This window comes from Miniopterus natalensis, chromosome 2, assembly GCF_054644295.1.
Source record: "Miniopterus natalensis isolate mMinNat1 chromosome 2, mMinNat1.hap1, whole genome shotgun sequence".
Lineage (NCBI taxonomy): Eukaryota > Metazoa > Chordata > Mammalia > Chiroptera > Miniopteridae > Miniopterus > Miniopterus natalensis.
In genome coordinates this window covers 24,318,839-24,343,078 of record NC_142082.1, presented here as the reverse complement: position 1 = coordinate 24,343,078, position 24,240 = coordinate 24,318,839, and the positions used below count along the sequence as shown (strand labels likewise).

Below are 24,240 nucleotides of genomic sequence, written 5' to 3'. Positions count from 1 at the left end.
GACCAAATTTTAAAAAAAGGCAGAGCTAGCAGAGCCAACAGCCATTTCTACGCAGAGGCCTCGCAGGCAAACTGCACTTCACGGATAAGCCTCTGCACGAACCCGCCTGCCTCGGCACCAGCTGGGCTGCCTGCCTCTGCTGGTCAACTGCCTCCACTGGGATTCCACCTTGTAAAGAAGGACCTGGAATCGTGTTACAACCAATAGGACTGAGGCCTTCCCCACCCAGTTGGAGCTGTGCAGCTCTGAGCCATCAGGGCAGCTCTATTCTGACCACTCAGGGACCACAGGCAGGGACTTCTGTCTATAAAAGCCAGCTCCCCTCTGGCTTGGGGACAGCACTTCCCACCCGGGACTGAAGGCTTCCCTACCCCTGGCAGAGTGGGCCGGCGCCCACTAGCTGAAGAGGCACCTGCTGTATTATCTAAATAAAGTTTCCTTCTTCAATGCACCTCAAACTGGTGATTCTTGTTGGCACTGAATTGGCGCCAATGACCATCAGTTGACAATAATCACCTTCCTGAAAACCACCCTGACCTTCACAGGCTGACTGCCTCCTCCAGTCTTGGCATTTAGGGCAAAGACTGGTCAAGGCTAAGAAAGTAACCTACAATTTTTCTTCTTCTTGATTCTCCAGATGGACCAGGAAGCAGGAAGGAAATGCACTAATACCACCACCTGGAATTCTGTGTTTCAACCACCAGATTTTGTCACTGTGAGAAGGTCAAACAGTTTCTTTTTTAATCACGTCAACATGATTCAAGCAGTGTCATATATCTTTTTGCAAAGTATAAGAGCAACAGATTTTCAGAGCAGAATGTCTGGAAACAGCATCACCTCTAATTCCACCCTTGAGGAATAAATGCTCTGACATGGTATTTTCAGTCTCTCAATCTCTTCTTTACACAGATAGATGGAAACTTTATAATTATCTAAACAATTAAAATGATAGTTTTTCTCATGACATGGGTTTTGCTCCATCTTACTTAATAGTTACTGAATAAATGAATTTTACTGCTATACAATATTCCACTGTACAGACGCCACATGACTTTACCAGTCTCCTACTGTCAGGCATTTGCATCGTTTCTATTTATTCACTATTATAAATACTTCCTTGATAAACATTCTTGATATAAATATTCATGGGCATTTCTGAGAATAAGTTTTCAGAAATGAAAATACTGGGAAAAAGTATAATCATTTTAAAGACTCTTGATACAAATTACCTTACACAATGCTTGAACCAATTTATACTCTCATTACTCAGTATAAATGTTCATTTCACCTCACCCTCACCAATGGTATGTATTGTCATTTTTTAAAGGATGGCAATTTAATGTTCTACTTTCATTTTAACTTTTATCTATTTCTCACTTTTTCATATGTATATCAGACACTCATATCTCTTATTTTGTGATCTGTTCATATATTTTGCCCATTTATCTTTCATGATGTTTGTCTGGATTTAAGTTCAAGCAAGAACTTGTATCATGCTCATGTGTATCTTTAACCAAATAAAGTCTTTTTAGATTTCACTCTTAGCGTTTTATGTGTGCCCGTCTGTTGTCTCTCTACAATGGATATGACTGATCCTTAATAACTTTGGTACTTAATTGCAGGGTACTAAGACATACTTTCATATCCACACACTTTATAAGAGGCTATATACTCTGCTATTTTTCATGAATTCCAGTGCAATTTAGTTTGTGGGTAGAGGTTACAGAGATTAATGATTTCATTAAACATGGAGGAAAGGCCAAAGTACACTCTGTACTATTAATAAACTCTATTTACTTATTGACCATAAATATATTCATAACTCGAAGAGGTTCAGCCGTGAACTTGAAAATGAACAACATGTTTATAAACCATAGCCTTATAGGAACATTGGCAACTTTTGAGAATCCTTTAGAAAGTGTCTAGAAATTCTTAGGACTTAAGTAACAAAATATTAACTACATGAGGATCATAAAGGCTCCTTTTCAGAGAAGCACACCACCCTCATTCTGAGATCAGCCAACCTATCCATGGGCTATGCCTGGCACACAGTAAACATTCAATAAATGTTTGGGTAGTAAATTCACTGGCCTCTTGGGTTCCAGCACACTATTCCAGATCTCCTGATTCAGATCTCATCTCCTTCCTGTTTCTTGGTGTCTAGTTGAACTCCAAACCTCCATCTGTGTCCAGCCCCTTGAACTCTGTGCCATCTGCCTGGGCCACCCTGCTGACTGGTGCCAGCCAAGCCATGCCTGTGTTGGGCCTGATGTCCCATCTCACTTGGTTTTGCCCTCAAGGTTTTCATGCTAATGGCATATTCTACTTTGACACCAGCTGCAGGCCCAGCTGTGTTTTGGTTTCCTGGCTGTTTTATCTGCCAGCCCAGCTTCTGGGCCCCCGGCTCTGACAGCCGCCCGCCCAGCAATGGCATACACGCTTTCCATTACTATGCTTGAAATGTTTAGCTTCCAACTAATGATAGCATGTTTGGAAAGTCAGTTCCAAACTGGAAATTCATTTTTAAGGCAATCAGTTGACTCCGTGGTCAGAAACATGTAAACAGAAATGTTTCATATTTCTGCCTGTTGAATTCATCTTAAAGTAAAAACAAGACTGAGCTCTTCCTTCTTTCAGCCTCTGCCCCAGGCCCTGCTCAGTGTCTGCCTAGATCTTATAAAAGAAGGATATGATTTAGTACTTACATAAGTGAGAAGAGATTTGACATCAATAAATACCATAGCAATCTTAACTGCTTGTTTGAAAAAGCCATGATATAAATATGTTCATAGTAGCTTATTAATTAAACACTCTTGAAAAACAACTATGGAAAACCCTAGAAGTCAATGGTTAGATCTAAAGAATTACCATCCCCTGAACAAATTTAGCTTCCCTCCTACCCTCCTATCCCCCTGCCACAGCCTCAATTCAGGAGTTTCATCATCTATGTTTAAAGTCTGTCTTTTCATTCACTCTTAGGACAGAGATCGTGTCATATTTATTTTTATGTATTTATAAGTGGCTTTATTGAGATATAATTCACAAACCAAATAAATTACCACTTAAAATATACAAGTCATTTTTTTTTACTATATTCACATAGCTGTGCAACCACAATCTAATTTCAGACCGACCATCTCCCTAAAAAAGAAACCCTGTGCCTATTAGCAGTCACTCCTCAGCCCCACCCACCCACCTGGAGTCCCAGGCAACCAATAATCTACTCTCTAGATTTGCCTATTCTGGACATTTCATATAAATGGAATTATACAACATGTCTGTTGTATCTGAATTCTTTCATTCAACATAAGGTTTTCAAAAAACATCTATGTTGTCATGTGTATCATTTCTTTCTATGGCAAATAATTTCCTAGTGTATGGTTATTAATGCATCCATTGACGAACACTTGGGATGTCGCCACCATTTGGCTATTATGGACAATGGCACTAGAAACATTTTTGTACAAGTTTTTGTGTGTATATACGTCCTCACTTCTCTTGAGCAGCACTGCTGGGCCATACACTGCTCTATGTTTAACACAGCCCTACGGGGTAAACCACAAACCCTTAGACAGGGCTAAGGAACCAGGGGTTCCATGAGCTGTGGTGCTTGTGAGGGGCAGGACTGTGCGTGCAACTTCGTCCACCCCCAGCTCTGACAGTGCCTGTTACATAGGGCAGGTCCGATGAATGAACAGACCACTTACTATCCAAGTCTTTAAAAAACTCAAAGTAGCCCGGCCGGGCATGGCTCAGCAGTTCAGCATTAACCTAGGATCCAGGCGATCCGGGTTCGATTCCCAATCAGGGCACATGCCCGGGTTGTGGGCTCCATCCCCAGTCGGGGGTGCAGGAAGCAGCTGATCAATGACTCTCTCATCACTGATGTTTCTATCTCTCTCTCTCCCTCTCCTTTCCTCTCTCTGAAATCAATAAAGAAACATTTAAATAAATAAATAAAAATCTCAAAGCATAAGTCCCACTGTCTCCCATTACCCATCCATTCCTACATTTAACAAGCTATGAAGTTTCAAGTAGTGCTTAACCTAATTACCTCCTACTGCAATTTAATTTCCTCTTGGCTCTGTTCTCTGCCATCAGTATTCCCCTTACAAAAACCTCCAGATGAAGTCACCTCTCAGAATTGTATTTTACATACCAAAAGAACTCTCCAAGGTTCTCTATCCCCTCCCTTCATCTAAGCCCACAGGAAAACCCGGAGGCTGGGGCAGAAGGAGAGCCGGGTGGGATTCAGGTAAGCTTTTCCATGATGGGGCCACTCTTTCTGGTGTCTAGCCCTCTCCCACCTTAGCTCCTGGAGGTCCTATAATGAGAATAAAGTCATGTGGCCAAGAGGCTCAGCAGACCTTTCACTCTGAAGAATGAGCCCACATCACTCACTCTGGATGTAGACTGATCAGCAGCCTCGATGGAAACAGATGGAGAGAGGAAAGATGCTTCACAGCCCTGTCTGTTGCTTACAGTCAAGATAATCTCAGCACTGCAACCCATCTGCTCCCTTCCCTGCATAAATCAGAGAAGTGCTGGCTGCTCTACAGAGACATTTACAATGCAAAGGAAATGGGGGGGAGGCTAGTCCTCTGTTTACAAATGAGTTGTGTTCGCATGTTTATCAGTAAGTCGCTCAGGAGACACAAGCAATAGGATCTGTGCAGTGAAGTCCTCAGGCCGGCCCACAGAAACCCCTTTAACCCACCTTATAGTGCTATATAAATGCACCCAAGCCCTAACTGTGAAATTTATTCAGTTTTAACTTCAAAAATTAGAATGACATTTTGAATGGGAAAAGGGACGGCCCCTTCCCCACAGGACAGGTGGCAGAGTAGGGGCTAGGGAGCTCTAAGTTACTGGCTCCTTAGGACACAGGCTCCAGACCACGGGGGTGGGCGCAGGCGAGGAAGGAGGCAGAGGTGACTGCCTGGGACAGGGCCCCGCAGGAAGGAGCAGCGCAGGACTGTAAGGGAGTGTACAGTCCCCTGGGGTTGGAAAGTCTTGGCTTTATTTCCTAACCAAGAGTAAGTGCAGGGTAGCAGGTGACACTTCAGCCACCAATGTGTTTCCAGGCCTGTAGGGCGAGGGGAAAATGCAGGGAAGGGTAAATATTTGAGGTGGGAATAAGACATTACCTTTTCCCTTCCCCGCCCCCCCTTTAAATCCCCGAATCCAGCTTATGTAGGGCTTGTATCGACACTGGCATGAGGAGAACAGGGGTTCTAGATACACCAAGGTGAAAAGGAGAAAGGGATGGAAAATAATGGCCCCAGATTCTGGCAATGAGGAAGGAGATGGCTCGGCACCCTGTCTGCGGTGTTCTGAGAAGTGTGCTTGTAAATTATAAATTGTCACAATAAGAATAATTTTACTTTTAGGATAATATGGCATTTGAGGGAAGAAATCCAAGTGCCCAACACTTCAACATTAAAACTCAAACAATAGAGACTGGGTGACAAGGTAGGGTTTTAGGCAACAATGTGATTCATGGCCACAGAAAAGAGATCATAGAGTTTAAGGTTTCATTCAAAGTTAATCTAATAATGGACTTCCAGATTTGGGATGTTGCTACAACATTCCCATTCATGAGTAAAATCAATGCAAGTGAGTTCTTTTAAACTGTTGGATTGCATGTGATGCTTGAAACTAGACCGTGAGAAGAGATTATTGATTTGTAGAGAAATGAAAGTAGACAAAGTAATCAATAGGTTTTAAATTATTACTTTAAAACGTGGTTTCACACTTCTGCTTCCACTCCGGGATATAATAAGCTTGAAGAAGCATCACTTACAACAAAAAAGAGCCAGACCGTTTTCAAATGCAAGACTTTTTTGAACTTAATGGAGAGCTGAAGTCACAGAGCAAACAGCTGCCCCAAAATCTGAAAACAGGAGCCTGAGGGAGAGAAGAGACATGAACACTTGCTCACTGGGGTAAATGTAACTACTGGTAGGAAGAAATTAAAATGATGAAGGTCAAGTGCAGGCTCGAAGGACAGGAAGCCCCTGGAGTTCCAAAAAGTAGAGAGGTCTGGACTCTTCTGCAGGCTCTTTCTCCAAGAACCTCACTGGGTACTTGCAGAAAAATTAGAAAGTGTCCATGCAGTGCAGGCCCCGGGGAGGGGGACAGCAGCCATGTGGGAGGAAACAAGAAACTCCTCCCAAGCCCTCCTCTGCTGTCGCCCCCTAGGGAACAAAACCTTATTGATGGAGAAAGGGCAACAAACATTATCACCCTCAGGGAACTGGTGAACACAGGTTGGAGTTGGGGGAAAGGAAGATAAAAGAGCCTTATTACTGTGGGTGGGACAGAGAATACCCCAAGACCCAGTGGCATGGTGCCTGCCTGGGACTGAGATTTAATCAGAAATCAGGGATGAGATGACCCATTCCCCACTGCCCTGCACAGCTAAGCCAATAAGCTTGAAAATAAGTCACAGCAGAACTGCTGGGATGGCACAGGAAAGAAGTACCGGAGGTCCTTGAAGATACAGTGCAAAGGGAATACCTAGCTGCAGGGCTGAGCAGACAGTGCTCAGGAAAAACACTTCCATCCAAAACACAAAGTACCACTAAAGGAATCTGAAGCCTGGGGTGCACTGAGGGTAACCACAGGAACCATAAAGCTCAAACCCAGCCCAAGTCCTGCCTAGATTAACATGTTCCCCACATCCACACAAACACTGAAAACCCAGGAGAAAAAAAAGAGTGCCATTTCCAGGTATAAACACTATCTCAGTCTCTACGTGTTGCGTGCGATGTCTGGCTTTCAACAAAAATGATGAGGCAGAAGAACAGGCAAGAAAAAAACAAAGTAATGATTAAAGCTGCAAAGCAATCAGGTATGACAAAGATGCTGGAATTATATGCTAAGAAATTTTAAATAACTATGAGTAAATAGCTATGAGTAATAGTTAAAGGTTCTAATGGAAAAAGTGGACATGTGTGATCAGATGGGTAACTCCGGTAGAGAGTTGGAAATCATGAGAATCAAATGGAAATGCTAGAAATTAAAAACACAGCAAAAGAGATAAAGAATGCCTTCGATGGACTCATCAGTGGTCTCTCTCTGTTGAGGAAAGAATCAGTTAACTTGAGGTGGGTCAATAAAAGTTACCCAAACTAAAATGCAAAAAGAAAAAATATGAAAACACACAGAGAAACAGAAGATCCAAGAGCTGCGAGGCAATGTCAAGCAATGTGACATACACGTAATTGGCATTCCAGCAAAGAGAGAAGAAATCTGAAGAAACCCTGGCTCAGAATTTCCAAAAGTGAATGACAGACACCAAACCACAGATCTAAGAAGTTCAGAGAACACCAAGTGGGAGACAGACGATGACAAGACAAAACAAAGCCTAGGCATAATTTTGTTAAGTGTTGCACCAATGTTATCTTCCTAGTTTGGAAAATTGTACCGTTATATAAAATGTTGACTATAGGGGAAGCTGGGTGAAGGATATACAGGAACTGAACTCTCTGAGCTATTTTTGCAACTCTTCCATAATTCTAAAGTATTCCAAAATGAAAAGGTATGTTTTTTTTAATCTTCACCCGGGGCCCATCTCTGGACCTGACGTCCCCCGCTGTCCTGCCTGCCAGCTAGTCTCCCCGCACTGCCTTCTCTTCCAAACGCAGGGTAGGCCCCTCCACGGTGCAGAACCCCGCTCTCCTGTATTTCTGCACCGAGCTCCCCAGAGGCAGGAATGCATGTGCATGCCCGCCTAACCATTTCTACCTACCTCAAATCACAGCATTGCTGACAAAGAAGCACATCACTGAAATGCACGCTGAGGAAAGGGCCCATTTCCTATCCACAGAGTCCCAAGGACCATGTCACCAAGCACCCAGAACCCAGAACTGGATTTGACTTGTCAAAAAAAACCTTTAGCCAAATGGTCACAGGGTGTCCCTTAGAGGTTATGATGAGACATAAACAATGGAAGTCAAAGACAGTATCTTCATGCCTTGCCTTAGCTCCCCAGAAAGCATGAGGGCTTGGCTGTTGAGCACAGAAGGTCGGGGTTACTGTACAGACAGTTACTAAGGTTTTACAGCTATTATTTCTATATCCCCTTGCTTTACAACATATCATCCGTAGGGTGCCCTCAAAAACCTTCAGCTTCTTGTGGATCATGGCTTGGCTCCATCTCACCCCCAAAATCAAGTCTTCTAGTATCAGACCCTCTCTTGCCACCATGAACCCTGCAAAAGCTGCAGGGGGGCGGGGTGAGCTGCACAGGCTGGTGACAGAAGAGCAACCCCGTGGAGACAGTCAACACAAATGCCTCACACGGGATTCACATTACCAGATGTTTGGATTGTAATGGAGGAATAATTCAGAAAGCTAAACTGTTTTATGGAATGACATCAAATTCATGTCCAAGAGCTGTGTTTAAAAATATAAAATTAAAGCCAAAAGTTGTGCTGCTCAGAGGCTGTCTATCCCACACTGAAGGAACAACTAATCCACAAACATAAAGAAGGAGTTTCTGTTGACTTGAGTTGATAAACAGGCTCCTAAGGCACAGAATCTGATCACGGTTTTCTACTTTAACTTCTTTTCCCAGATGGTTGTAAAAAAGTTCGTGCGAGAATCCAACACAAAAATCAGTGCCAATGAAACATCTGGGGAAAGAGAAAGGAGACAAATGTCCCCTCTGTGTTTTAGAGATCCGTAAGAATTGAAGCAATATAGATAATAAATTAGACAGTCATCAAGGTGGTACTCTCCCTCCGCAAGCATCACAGAACTGCAGAAAGTGGCCACAGTGAGACCAGACTATAAACCACCCATCTGAATTCCTCCTTTTATAGAGGAAGATCCCAAAGGGTGGGTGGCATGTCCTCGGTCAACCAGCAGAGTGGGTGGCAGAGCATCCCTCAGGGGTGGCTGCTTGGCAAAGCTAAGAAGGAACGAAGTCAAAGCAGTGCTTTATATTTTGCAGAAGGCTGGGGCTGGGTAGGGCCTGGGAGGACATCCAAGTTCAGCCTCCTATTGACAGACGAGGCAACCGAGCCTTGAGGAGCTTAAGGGTGTTGGTCAAAGTCACACGGTTTCCCACACTCAGGTCATCATGCCACCTGCCTCACAGTTAGCTTTAAGTTTTACGTAACTATCATCATCTGGGAGCATTCCAAGGGTTTTTATTATCATTTCTTTAAACACAAAGAATCCCCATGTTTATTGTACTAGTTCAGGGTTCAGTCTATCACCTTTGTTTAAAGCTCTGAGAGTCTGGAACATCCCGCCAGTAACCTAAAATTTTCCCATGGACTTAATTGCCCAACTTTTGGACTACTAGCAACTCCCCAAACACAAAATTAACTTCTCGAAGGTTATGTTTAGAAACGCAAGATATTTTAAGGACATACTTCACCCTTATAAGGTCCCATCACTTGTTCTAAGTCATTGTAGAAAACAGATTTCAAATCAGACCCTTTCCAGTCCCTTCTTTCTCCTTAACTAGAGTAGATCAGAGAATCGTGAATCAGGATTAAAAAGGTCCTCAAACGTCATTCAGTCCAACTGCCTCTCTGAGGCAAGAATCAGAATTATAGCCACCTGGCCAAGGAGCTATCAGTTAATTCTTGTAGTCCCAGAAGTCCCACTTTGTTCTAAAACATCACTATTTGAAAATTACTCCTTACACTGAATTTATCTCTGCCTTCCTGCAACTTCCTCTGACTAGTGGCATTTTTCACAATGCCTCGTTTCCTGAGAGTATAAAAGATGGTCTCCACAGTCTTCTGTGACAAGAGTGAAAAAATGAAATAAACCGGGCTTTTTATGACAGTCCAATATATATAAATACAGGGGTGGGAAAAAGTAGGTTTACAGCTGTGTGTATGGAAAATACAAAAATTAATAAATAATAACACAAGAATAAACTCTGTGTTTCATGTACTCACAACTGTAGACCTACTTTTACCCACCCCTGTATATTTAAAGTGTTCGTGCCTATTTACTCACCCTATGGAAACAGCTGACTAGACCTGCAGCAAATCTGGAAGGTACGCGTGGATGCCTCTGCTGTAAAACACAGGCCGTGTGCCGCGCCTGAAGCCAACATTGCACGGCCATGACTACCGTGCCTCTGGCAGAAAGTCAGCTGTATCTCAGGGCAAATAAACTCAGGGGCAAGAGGCCTATGCTACTGCGGATCAAGAACGAGAGTCCTTATGTATTAAGATGCTGTATCAGAAAAGCAGACGGAGATTTCAATTATGAATGCAGTTTAAAAATCACAAGGTAGCCTGGCCGGTGTGGCTCAGTTGAGTGCCCTCCCATGCGCCAGGAGGTCACCAGTTCGATTCCCAGTCAGGCACATGCCTGGGTTGCAGGCTCGATCCCCAGTAAGAGGCATGTAGGAGGCAGCCGATCCGTGTTTCTCTTTCACTGATGTTTCTCTCTCTCTCCCCCTCTCCCTTCCTCTCTCTGAAATCAATAAAAACATATTTAAAAAAACAAGAACCAAAAAATCACAAAGGCAAACATCCCAAATTATAGGCACTGATCTGTAATCTAGTCCTTTTAAAATTGCTTTGCATGTGGGTGGCTTTTGCAGCATACTCCAGGGCCAGTGGCAACCAGAATTCATTTCTTAAGGATGTTTAATGATTTCCCTGGGGGTCAGCTAGTAAGATAATATATGTGTAAATGTTTCATAAGCTCTAAAACTATAAAATCTGATGCTGCATCCTCATATTTAGAACTCTGAATGCTCACCGTAAGCTTACACTTGCAGCTGCCGAATGTGCGAGGCATTTTGAGTACCTCATACAGTGAGGGAAAAAACCAAACCCTGACACCAAAAAGCTTGGTCTTGTAAAAAATTTCTTTACCTGGCTCTAGGTATGTGAAAAATGATACTATAGCAAAATTGCATGAATTTATGGTTCACATATAAAGTGGAAAAAGTCCTAAGACAGGAAAATGTCCAAGAGAACAGGCATAAATAGCAGTGGGAGGGTTTCTGCTACAACTAAAGAGAGCCCGTCCTGCCTGCAGGCTGGTGAGATGGTGGTTAGAGAACCAGAGGAGGGAGTGGGGGAATGTGGACACGGCGGCATGTCTGGGAAGCTGGACTGGAGTCTATCAAGAGACAGGGGAAACAGGTGCATGCCTTCGAAGGTACTTCTCCCAAATTATTAGCTGATACTGAACCGGTAACAATGGGATAATTGATAAGGAACACGATACTAGTTTTCCAAAAAAACTAGACAAGCTGCTTTCTTCTGAAGTTGGACACAGTCGAACACAAATTAATACTAGGTTGCTCTGTGCCTATAAAAATAAGCTCAGTCATTCATCTCACTGGCTTCCATGTGCTCCTTAGGTCCCACCTAGACTATATAACCTAGTGGTTAAGGGCTGTGGAATCAAATCCTGGCCCTGTCACCTCAGGTAATTTACTTAATTTGAACATCTAATTCCTTATATCCACTAATGGGGTCATTATGAGGAAAAGGTGAATTAGTGAGTGTAAAGTCCCTAGAATAGAGACTGGCCAATGTAAGTGCTATATGACACATTAACTATCCTTCTGTTCATGGGCCGATCTCCAGGAGAGAAGTGCTCGTGAGAAGGGATCAATTAAAACTGCCTATCATACTCCTCTTGGGTTTCAAAGTTTTATGTTTACATTTTGTTTTCTTTCTTTTTTTTTTTTTTTTAAATGAAAGCAAGAAGTTCTACTTTCTCCTGCCAAGGAACAATGAATCTGTCCACTCAATGACTGTGGTTTCCATGAGAAAGTGGAAACAGATGTTTCTGAAAAATAAAAAACATGCTATATACCATTGGTGTTGCTCACATAAAACTTTCTACCAGCCTTCCCCAGGGCCCGCTGCCAGCCCCCGGCAGCCGGGACCTGCCCGGGTGCCGGGACCTAGATGCCCTTTCTCCTGCTTTCTACCCCAACCCCCAAACCCGCCAACCTTCGATGAAATCCGAGGCAGTGTAAGGATGCTGATTCGGGCTGCTCTCCGCAGGGCTGTTGAGGGTCTCCAAGGCCGACTCAATAGCTTCCACCAACTCATCCCGCTTGTCTTTCCTCACGGGTTTCTCCTCAGGGTGGCGGGTCAGGCCCATCTCCAACTGGTACACTTTCTGCAGGGTGAAGCTATCGAAAGGCACTGCGGCATACTCGGTGGCCAGCTTGACGCCAGTGTGCACCTCCGCCTTGTCCACCTGCGAGTGCAGGAAGGCCAGCAGGTCGGCCTGGGCCTGCCCGGGGGCGCCGCGCCCCGCGCCCGGGCCCACCGCGTCGCTGGCGTGATGCTGCGCGTTCTTGAGCTGCTCGCTCCGCTCCTGCAGCTCCTCCTTGAGCTGCGCGATCTGCCTCTTGAGGCTGCCGATGTAGTTGCGGTGCTGCTCCTCCCACTCCTGCAGGACGGCCTGGTACCCCTCCTTCCCCGTGGGGCCGTTGGCCCTGGGCAGCCCCAGCTGCTCCTCGTTGCCCTTGGGGGTGCAGGCCAGCATGTAGAGGACAGAGACGGCACAGCAGAGAAGTACAAGCAAAACCACCACCCGAGAGATCCACGCAAGCAGCCCCCGGCGAACCATCCTCATTCAGGAATCAGCCATGCGTCCAGAACTGGCGACATCCCAGACGGTCACGGCCCCGCGGGAGGGCTTCCCTGGACTAGACCACAGGAAGCACGCGTTTGGGGCCCCCTGAGCTGCCTTCACCCATTTCTTTCTACAACACGTCTTGTCTCTTGGAGTCGATCGCCACGTGGAGCTCTTTTTCTACTTCTAAAGGATGGTCTTCCAGGCAGAAGCAACGAGTTAGCTGAAACTTCCAAATTTTCACATTCGTACCCATCGTAGCCTTCCAAATGTGCAGCAGATGACAACAGGGGACCTAGGAAGAGACCAAATGACAATCATACTTAAGATAAGAATACCCTTATGTTTACCATGGGAATCAATGTTCAATAGATTGCCCGTGAGGTTTATGGAAAATGCTTACGACAGGTGATTAAATATTGTTAAATGTTTGTAAATCAGAATGCAAATATGCATTTGCAGAGTAATGCCTGTAAATAACAAAGGACACAGAAAAAAGACTGGAAGGAAATGTGGCAAAATGTGAATTCTCTCTGGGTAGAAGGATTAATGATGATTTTTCTGTTTCTCTACATCTTTCTGTATCTTGCAAATATTCCAATGGCACATATTATTTTGATGGTTAAAAGGGAAAAAGCAAAACTTCAATGACATTAAAAACTGCAGGCAGGGACTTCTCTGGTCTGGTCTGCCCAGCAAGGGTGGCTGCAAAAGGCGAGGCTGCCTGGGCTCACCTGTGCGCACTCACTCAGGTCAGGGCTCAAAGCTGGCTCAAAATGGTCCTCAGGCTTACGATGAGGAGGTAGGGATGCAGCAGGAGGCTCAAGTATGCAAATAATAAGTGTGAACAGTAACATAGTCAGAAGGAGTCAAGGGACAGTTGTTCCAGCTAACTCTCCACTTCTGCTTGCAGACAGGGGCTGATGAGTTGACCATAGAAAGGGACGGGGCTGGGAGATGAACAGAGACCAGACATACTGTCTCGTCAGGACTCCAATCCCAGGCATGACTCTGCTCCAGCCTCCAGGAGAAATTCTGTGTCCTGACCACTCATCAGGAGCACCCAGACGGATAACCTTCCATTTGACTACACGCTCTGCCCTCAACTCCAAACGCCCGTAACACATGAGTCAACCTGACTCGCCCTTCCCGCTTCCCCAGGCGTCCCTCCTCCTTCCCCCACCCATCACGGACATCGCCACAGCCCAGTGCTGCTTCTTTCCTCAATACCTACCTGAGCCAGAAAAAATAAAGATAAATGGAAAGCAGATCAAATAAAATGTCTTGCTTAGAGAGGCTTTATTAAATCTTTCTAGATGCATCTTCTTCTATCACTTCACTTAAAAACAAGCTCCCTGAGGGTACCATGTCCTAACCTCTTTATACAAATTTCACATTTTCAATAAGCCACATGATAGCTAAATTATTCTTTACAAAGTCTTCACCCAACCCAGAAATCCAGATTCTGGGCCAATAATCATCTCATTTGCTGGTGGTCTGACGCATTTGCTGGAAGAAGGGCTCCAGTGAATTAGGAACTTCAGGACCCCTGGGAGAAGAGAGAGATATTCCTTCTAGCATTCTCTCTATGCCGACAATAGAGTAAACAATAAAGGCTCACTGACTACTTAAGAATGTACCTGCTATATACCATGGCCTCCCATGAGGGTCCCCCTTATTACCCTGGCGATGTGACTCTTACAGATACCATTATGTTATCAAAGTAGTTTATTTCTTCATTTTCCTTAAAAATTCAACACATAACATCCTCTCCAATATTCCCTTTGGCCTGTGGATTCTCTTTTGTATAATTGAGAACAATACAGTCATTAGTGCTAAGCTTAAAGTGCTTGTTTAGCCCTGGAAGCCTTTTCTGTCTGATGAAAATCTTGGGATTTGTATAATTACTATAATTCTGTGATTAAAAACATCTCAGCTTTGGTATTCAGGCACCTTGCTGTTTCCAATGAAATCTCTCAGATGAACTCATTATATCCAAGTATTAAATTACTAGTGAAGACATGTTATCGCATTATTCTGCCGCTTTAAAGACTTTTACTTTAAATGAGTTGTCATTAAAGACAAAATAACAAATCAAAAGGCAAAAATGAAATACCCAGCACAATTTATTGGGCTGGAGAAACAAAGTATGTAATCTTTCTAACAGATTTTCTTAATGGAATAATTGTCACATTTGCATAATAAATTGAAATCACGTTGGTTAACTGAAGCAATGAATGAAAGCTAAAGAAACTAAAAACTGCACAATAATTATTTTGTTCTGCTCCATAAGGCTCTTTAAAGTCTAGTCTGGCTTTTGAAATTCACTAGTATACATTTCAAAGTTATTTAATATTCCATTCTTCAGGGTGCAAAAGGAGGGAATAACACAGATTTAGAAAAAAATGACTTTTTAAAACAAATAATTAAGAGCCACAAAGATTACTGCCAAAGAAGCAGTCATGAATTTCTCCTTTTAAATGTCAGGAACAAAAGCCTGCGTCCTTTAACAGACAAAATATTTTCCAATGATTCTAGCAATCTAATCTGTAATCAAAACGGTAACAACTGGCCGAACTACAGAGACTGGGGGCATCTGCTGGCTCACGTCAGCAGCAGCCTTATTCACAAGGTCCTCGCTTCTATGGAAACGTCAAGTTTTTCGTTTGGCAGCACAGAGCGTCATTCTTAAGAGCAGATGGTACTTCACCAGCTCTCCCACATCCAGGAAAGACCACCTCGATGAGACACAACCAGGCCAAAGGAACAGCTCAGCCCCAAAGGCACCATGCAATCTCCCCTTCTCTCCGCAAGGTGTTGGGGGGAATTAAAGAGTTAACATTTATAATGTGTTTGCAGACTTGCAGATGGAAAGCACCATGTAATTACCAAGCACTATTATAAGTTAGAGACGACAGTGAAAATACAGCTTTATGGGACCACAGCAGCATGGTGCTACTATTTTTAAAACTTAGAAAAGGCACCTAGATTTTAGCCTAGCTCAGTCTTTGAGGGTGGTCGGCGACAGAGAAGGAGTGGCGAGCAAGAAGGATCCCCTGTCAATAACCAATTTTAGGACCTTTGGGAAAAGATACATGTGTATTCCTTTTTTTTTTTTTTTTTTTTTTTTAATTATAGAAAATCCTTTGTGCTGATCAGGTTCCTTGCACTTGCATTTTTAAATGTCCATCCTTACTAATTGCTTTCCCCACTTCCTGTCCCTGGCCAAATCCCTGAGGATGGTTCTGCGATGCCCTCTGTCCAAAACACTGGATTCATTGATTAGGCCGAAGGGAACATCCAGTCACAATGGTGGTGCCGCCATTCTTACAATCCAGGTCAGGGGCCGCTTAAGGAAGTTACAGCGCTTTGTGAGTATTTAAGGCTGAGTCTGAAAGACAAGTCGGCCTATGCCAAGGGGTCCAGCAATGGAATGGGACCCCCAGACTCCAGGTGCAAGTCGTCTGACAGCTCTGACATCCTGCCCAGGCCAGGCAGTATCCCGGACGTCCTCCAGATCTCCCTGTAGCACCGCAGTGACTCAGCAATGGGTCAAAGTGACAGTCTACCCCGTCTAGGATACTGTTGCTATTCATCCTTACAGCAAATGCTTATAAAACACCTACTATGTTCTATGCACTGCATAAGAAGATACAAGAGACAAAAAGATGAGCCAAGCACAAATTCCAACATCAGCAGTTTATAAGCTTATTGCAGAATCTATTAAGGCCTCTCGAATAACTGCAATATGTGCCCAAAAAGACAAATGCCCCGAAACAGATACAAAGTGTTAATGCCATGCTCCTACCCTACTAAATGTATGTGTATTGGGGCAGGGAGGGGGTTGAGAAGTATAAGCAAGTGAATTTAAAGTGACAAAAGCTTAAAATAAAGGTTAGGCATCAACAATATTTGTTAAAATAAGACAGGCAAGTGGTTACAGATACTGTTTATCATTTCACCTTAGCGTGCAAGCTCTCAGAAGGTGAAACTAAGACAGGTCTAAGTCTGGTCCAGAGTCGAACACCCCAAACGGGGACAATGGAAACTAGAATTTCTATGGCTAGGACAGAAGCAGCCATTAGCACGGGTGCATGCATTTTATCCTACAGGTCCTGGGGAACATTTAGATCATGAGATGCACACTGTGACAGACAGCTGCCAAGGTGTGTCTCTTAATGTTCGTGAGATGCTCACAGATCCAAAGGACTCCAGGAGAAGCCCAGCTGATGAAATGCTGTCAGGGTCAGCGGCAGGCAGAAGGGACGGTGGCTTCATGGCGAGACCAGGTCAGGCAGCACTACGCACTACAATGACAGGCCTTGTGAGTGATAAAGAATACAATTCAAGGAGCAGCAATAAAATCTACAAGACACCTCCAGGCGGTGTGCAGGCACAGCCTAAAGGCTGATGGGGGAAAAACCAAGCGGTGTCTACCAGGCCAGGAAGTGGCAGACCAAAGCCCAGCGCCGCCAAGGCAGTCGATCCCTCTGACACACACAATCGGCTCTTTGATGGCCAGGGCACAAGCCAACCTTCAATCAAAGGGTTAGCTGTACTAACAGAACGTAAATTGAGGCTATATCTCCTAAATAAACATACCATCCTGGTGTGTGGAAAAGGCATCGTGCAACGATTCTTATTCAGAGTGGTTTTAAATGCTCTCAAAAACGTACATAAAGCTAACACTGCGCACTTGACTCAAATACACGGCTCCATTTAGAATTCCCTGCGCCACGGCCTAAGTCCTGCGTGCAGGGCGCAGTCCCCAGCTTCCACGAGGGCCCTCAAGGATCCCTGCCTCCTCGTTTTCACACCACGGTGTGTTTGCCTCCCTGGGGGTTGGCGTGAGTGACCCACATCACATGGCAGAAGTAGAAGAAAACGCTGCAAAATTTAACAGCAGACAGACAAAAGCCACATAAGAACTGGAAGATCCTGAACTTCTCAGCCCTACTCCCAGCAGACGTTATGTTTACAGACTTTTCTTTCCAATTTTCTTTTCCATCTGCCTTCACTTAAAGGAAATGAGTATATACAGCCCACTCCTGCCACGGCTTTGTGGAGTCCGCAAGAATCTGCCTCTTGTACGCACTTAAGTAGTTTAGGGCTGAGTGCCTGCAAAGAAGTCAAAATAGCTTGAAAATGAGTATGACGAGAGCTCATAATCTCCCTAAGCCGCATCCACCTGGAAGCTTTAGAACAGGTTTTCCCAGATGTTACAGATCTTTCTAGAACTCAGGTTTCTTTCTTTTTATCATCATTATTATTTTATTAAATTGATCGAGGTGACACCGGTTAGTAACACTATATAAATTTCAGGTGTACAACTTCACAATACAGTATCTGTATACTCTATCGTCAGGTTTCTTTTTTCCGCTGAGTCTTCGGTCAGCATTTCTCATGTGTCGAGTCGGCTGGAAGGGTCTGAAGCGGTACCCCTGATCCCCTCCAGAGCTGACACCGGGCTACTTGGCCCAGACCAGAGGTGCTGGCCCACCCAGGAAGGGATCTGGTGGAGTGCAGCCGAGGTCAGACCTAGCAGTTTTGCTGCTTCCCTCCTCTGACCTTGGCACTCAAGATCAGCTGTCTTCAAATATGTTAAGCATAAAAAGCACATTCCAGGCAGTAAACAGCTTTTGAATGAATACCTATATGGGATTTATTCATTTATAAGTTATATACAGGTTTTACGGTATTGTTGTATTATGTATTCACAAAACAATACCCCTATTATAATGAACTGTAAATTATCTAAATGTTTCCTCACCCTACGGGCCATCCTGAGCGCCCCAGTACCCTGCTCCAGGTTCCCACAACACTGGCTTCCCAGCTGTGCTTCAGGTTTCCATGGGGCATACTCCAGCCACAGCGATGGCAGAGTCCCAGCACCAGGCTCCTGCCTTGATGCCCCGCTCATCAGGGGCATCCCACTGGCTCCATGCCAGAGTCCCCAACACCTGTTGCCAGGCCACTTGCCCAGACCACTGCCAGGCCTTTGCAGGAACACGCTTCCCTCCCTTCCTAAACCCAAGGATTTGGCCTTGGCCTTCAAAATGGCCATCCCTCAAGGGTCTCCTCTGTGAGGTCCTCCCTATAACTGGGCTCTTAGCTCCAGGGACCAGCATGGAGCCCCCAAAAAACAGCCTGATCACTTCTCGGTCAGGAATGCCCTAGTTGAGAGGTGCCCCTCCGCCCCCTCGCCTCCACACTGGCCTCCTGAAAGAATCATTCCGGTTCCTTTCTCTTTACTTTGAAGCAGGAAAAGGGAAATGTGATAAAAAGAAAAGGGTCCACTGATCATAAAATAAAGACACGGGTTAATTACAACCCCATATGCCCAAAAGGCAGGAAACAGCTCCAAACCCTCCTTTGTTTTCATTTTGGTTTTTAATCATTGGCAAACCTCTGTAGGGCAGACTTGATAGAGAGGGTCACCCTGAATAAGCATAGATTTTCCATCCCCTCCCTGCCACACACACACACACACACACACACACACACACACACCCCCTCTGCCACCTCCAACCTTGCTTCAGGGAGGACGTCAGGCAGGCGGTTGCACAGGAGATGGCCCTGCGGGTGGAGTGAAAACAGAAGGCACAAGAAGGCACTTCAAGCGACTTAGCATAAGGCGCATAAAGAACGCTTTCCCGGCAGGAAGGTGTCCCAAGGGGACATGCAGGGCCGAGTCAGCTGCCCAAGGCCTGCAGAGAGGCCCAGACTCGGTCCCGCAGGGCTCTGGCTCTCTGTGGCTGGGGAACCACCCTGCACCCCAAAGTGAGAACCCCTCGAAACCAGCCTTCCAACACCCTCCTATTGCTCATAATTACAACCACTTAGCGAAACATTTACTTTAGGCCAGACATCATACTAAGCACTTTATAAACATTATCTCATTTAATCCTCAAAACAATCCCACGGGCCAAGTCCCATTATCCCCATTAAAGAGAAGGAAACTGAGGCTTAGAGCAGTGAAGTAATTTGCCCAAGGCTCACAGCTGGCCAGTAGCCAAGCCGGGTTTCAAATCCAGCTCAGTCTGATGCTAAAACCCTGCTCTTACCCACGAGGCTATACTGTTCATCGCCCTTAATAATCCTGATTAAAGCTGACATGCCATTCTGCACCCAACGTGTCCAATTTTTCCTGCTTCTGAACTCATCATGAGTCTTCTCGTTTATGAGCCTGCCCAGCCCCTTAGATGTGGCACTGAGCACTGTTTCTCTATATATAATTGTTTGCGTCCCCAGCTAGCTGTGATTTGCATTTCTACATCCCTCACCAGCTATGCACACTCGCACTATTCCTGGAAATAATGCCAACCCCGCTGTGACTGGTAAGGGCCTTGCTCTGGCCCCACAGTGGGGCTGGGACAAAATTCCTCTGTAACATTCAAGTGCTTCTGAGCAGATGCCAGAAGCTTGCACCCACATATCAGGTTTAAGACAGCTCAACTAAACAGCATCTTGGCAAATGAAATTTTTAATCAACTGAGAGATTTTCTTCTTTGAAAGGAGAAAAGAGAACATCTCTAGGGTGGTTAAGATGCTGGCTGGCATCACCACGAATTCTCTCTTGCCAAACACTGAGTCCCCGATTCTTTCCTCCAGAGCACGACAAATCAGACACCCATGCAATGGCTCCCACCATGTGTCAACTAATACACTCACGTGCAGGCAGAAGTCAGCCCTGACGTCATGGAGACTCGGGGAAGAGCACCCCCAGGGAGACCAGGTCCCAGGTCACTCAGCGCAGCTTCCAGGGAAATGCACACTGTTAATTAACAAGGAGGGGACTAATTAAAATGAGCAATGCTCTGCAGCCAAGCACCTCCGGCTGAGCAGCAGGCACAGGGCCCTGGGCAGAGGCCAGGTGGAGCTGCGGAGTGGTAAGCACCAGCTCTGAGGCCAGGGCAGAGGAGCGCCGCCAGGGCTGCGGTGGCTCAGGTGAGATGGGCTCAACTCTAGTTACAGTGAAGGCAGCAAAGGGAGGGAAAAAGAGTCCCCTCCTTCCTGATAAGACAATCCACTCCCCTTATTAGCAGAGAGACGGGCAGAGGAAGAGAGAAATAAAGTTTACCAAATGTCTCTACCATGTACCAAGCAACGGCTATAAAACATTTCTGGACACAGAAGTCCCAGAACAAAGCATTATGGACAGCCCAATTCATTAGCAGCTAAAGGTAAAAATGCTCACTTTGGGTCAAGGGCAGTCACCTGGTGTCCTTTCGGGCAGATCACCCAAAACAGGGGGCTCCACTGAGGACTGTCAGGGAACCACGGGACCTCGTGCATTATTTGCTGTAGCACCCAAACCTCCTGTGAGTCACTGATTCCTATTCTCCACGACTAGGAAACTGGGGTTTGGGGAGGCCAGGAGACTTACCCACACAGGTAGCAGGCCTCCACATCCCAAAACACTACCACGGTCATTGCCTTCAACCAACCTGTCATTTCAGAGTGTAGACAGAGCTACACAACATGCGCAGAATTCAAACCAGCGCCACAAGCAGGGGCCACAGAAAAAGCAGGGAAAGCCTTAAAAACAGGACAAAACACAGCCTCTGGAGAGAACCAGAATGCAGACACAGTCTGTAAAAGTGCAAAATGGGGCTCTGGAGTGAAGGCAAGAGTTGGGGGGTGCATCCAGCATTCTTGCCCTCCCCACCTTGGCCCTGGGTGAGACTCTGCTTTAGTGCAAACAGTGATGACCCATGGAGCTGGCCAAAGCCGTTTGCTCTGGCATCTGCAGTAACCTCATGGCTGGTGTGTGCTGCCCTCTCCCAGGAGCGACTCTGTCACCTTCACCCCAATCCTGGGGGTCGGCATGACACATGAGTTGTTCTGCCCCAGATCTCCTGAAAGAAGAGAGTGAGCACAGCTGAGCCTCCACCCCCAGCAGTGTGGCCAAAAGGAACAACCCCTGGAAACATCTAGAATCGAGAGGTGGCAACATCCACGCTCGTGAGTCCTGGTATATTTTGCTGGCATGTCTGAAGTGAGAAGTAAGGTTAAGAGGGAAACTGCTACTTTGAGTCAAGACAAAATACATGGGGTAACTCCTCTCGGTTCCCCTTTTCCTTTGCCACCTACATGGAAGACATTGGCACACAAACAAGGGGTTTTCTTTAGAAAGTGGTTATTATACAACAGGACTAGAGAAAGCACGGGTCGTGCAGAATTATTTTAGAAAGCCCATGAAGCTAGAGCAGCGAAGCCTTCTTTCTTTGTGCCATCTCTCTGAGTATGAAAATAGAACCAGCAATATAGAAAAAATTAAGAGGGGGGTGGCCACTGTTACATAAATGCAAGATGCCCACTATTACATAAATAAATTACATAATTATTATTATTTTTTTTACAAAATCCTAAAGCTGATTGCAGACCATGTTGTTACGGCCCTGGTTCTAGCCCACCATGCCCCCAGCACCTCTTCGGTGTTCCTTACCCTTCCTCAGGCCGCTGCTCCCAGCACCCAGTGCCAAGACTACCTTATAGTCAGCTATCCCTGCTAGGCAGTTAACTGATTATTGAGGGGTTCACTAAAAACATTTAAAGATGTTACTCCTATAAAGAAATTTATCTGCAATAGACGTTGTCCTATTTCTACACAAGATAGATGGCACGGAGCGCTTATTTAATCCAAGTTTGTTTTGTAGTTTAATACTATTTAACATTCCACTAACAAGTCCACTCTGATGCATCACTCTTAAAATATTCCACATTCTTCTGCAAGCTTTACCGATGACCCCACTCTACCTGCACCTTCCTCCTACTTCTCCGATGTCTCCTATGAGGCAGGTTCTATTAATATCATACCCATTTGCAGATAAGGACATTGAGGCAGATTTAGTCACTTGCCCACGTCACCCAGCAACGAGCTGGTAAAACTGGGTTTCTAATCCAGGCAGTGTCTCTGTTGGCCGTGCTCTTGATTAGTATGCCACACTGTCTCGCTGTCATTTACTACGAGCTTTAACAGAGGTGTGTTCCCTGTAAAAGGGAAAGCAGAGAGATAGAGAAGGTTGACCTGGGAAGGTTGACCTAAGGCGCAGGAAAGGAGCTGGGACAGGTTTTACAGCAAAGGGCCCTGTAGAAAAGAGAGCTCTCACCAGAACCCAGCCATGCTGGCACCCTGACCTCAGACTTCCAGCTTCCAGACCATTGAGAAATAAATGTGTTATTTAGGCCACCAGTCAATGTTATTTTACATTGGCAGCCTGAACTGACTACAACAGGCTCTCACATCATGGCAGGGAATTTAAATTTTATTCTCTAGGTGATGGCTTGCCAACCATTTAAGTTTTGAAACAAGAGAGTCACATGTCCAAATTTTATTTCACTTAATTCATTTAATAAGTGTTGAGACAGACTGGAGAGGGAAAGGCCAGCATTAGGGAGACCCGGTCTGAGGCCACTGCACCACCCCCATTCTCTAAATAAGGCACATGGGGGCAACAGTGCTAAATGGAGGGGGAGGGGTGGATTCACAAACTATTTCTGGGGTACCATCTTTAGGACTTGGATACCATTCAGATGAGGGGGGAGAAAGAGAGCATCCATCGAGAACGAGGCCCAGGGCTGAGCCTGTGTGACTCAGAGGATGGAGCTACCATTGAAAAGCTCACACACAAGAGAAGGTTTAGCAGAAACACAAGTTTGGTTTCAGACACGCAGACCTGGCTCTGCCTGCGGGAGTGACAGGAGGGGGAGGACTGGAAGGAAGGTTCTGCCTGCCCTCTTCAAATCTGCACGGGTAAGCGCCTGCTCTGCAAATCCCTGCGCCTCAATGATGAGACTTCACATTTAGATCTGCTTTGACTCTCTAAAGGGCTTTCCTGCCTTGTCCCTCCTGTTGTCCTATCGGTATAGTTCAGTGGTTGAGAGCACAGGTTCTGGGGTTCAGCTCCTCTCAGGGAGCTGAGAGGGCCTGTCTTATAGGGTCCCTGTGAAGAGTAAAGGAGATAGTGCATGTGAGGTGCTCAGCGCAGCGCCCGGCACGAAGTTAGCACGCAGCCAATGTGAGCCAAAATAAGGCCAAAACTGCATCAGAGAGACAAGCCTGGCAGTCACTTCATTTTACTGATGAGAAAAACTAACCACAAAGAAATAGCTGATGTTCACACGAAGTTACAAAGCTGGTTTAAAGAACAGTCAGAACCAGAACCCTGAACTCTGCACTCCCCGTTTCTTGCCTCTAATTTTAAATCAAAGTAGCTCTCTCATATCCTTACCATCCCACAAAGTCCAGTTTATTTTTTCAAAGAAAACAGCAGTGTATTAAAAAGTCCTCCCCAAGCTTCCCTTTAAACAAAGTGGGACCGAATCTTATTTAGGTTGCTGGGAATTTTTTTTAAAGACAACTACATATAAAAGGCTCAGCTCAGTGCCCCCCAAACAGTGGGAGGGTACAGGGGCGGCTTTCCTTATGTTTCTTCGACACCATTTGGGTCTCAGGATGCTGTATTTCACAGCTGTAGATGTGAGGCTGCAAGCAGTAAGCAAACTTTTGTGACCAGAGGCCTGACCCCTTGAACCCCGGGCACAACTCAGCTAAGGTTAGACCTGCCAAGTCCCTATTCAAAGGACAGTGGCTACTATTTGGGAGAAATCTCAGAACCTCCTAAGGTATTTTTGAAATGCATTTTTCCAGTA

At 45.3% G+C, this 24,240-nt stretch overlaps 1 protein-coding gene across 5 annotated transcripts in view; it reads right to left on the bottom strand.

Moving 5' to 3' along the window:
• CSGALNACT1 (chondroitin sulfate N-acetylgalactosaminyltransferase 1) overlaps nucleotides 1-24,240 on the bottom strand; it is a 268,050-nt gene that overhangs the window by 59,809 nt on the left and 184,001 nt on the right. For all 5 annotated transcript variants that reach the window (XM_087814204.1, XM_087814203.1, XM_087814202.1 and 2 more), the window contains one exon: nucleotides 11,952-12,880. In XM_087814204.1, the coding sequence (XP_087670330.1) occupies nucleotides 11,952-12,585 (634 nt within the window). In that variant the 5' untranslated portion in view covers nucleotides 12,586-12,880. The remainder of the gene's footprint in view (nucleotides 1-11,951; nucleotides 12,881-24,240) is intronic.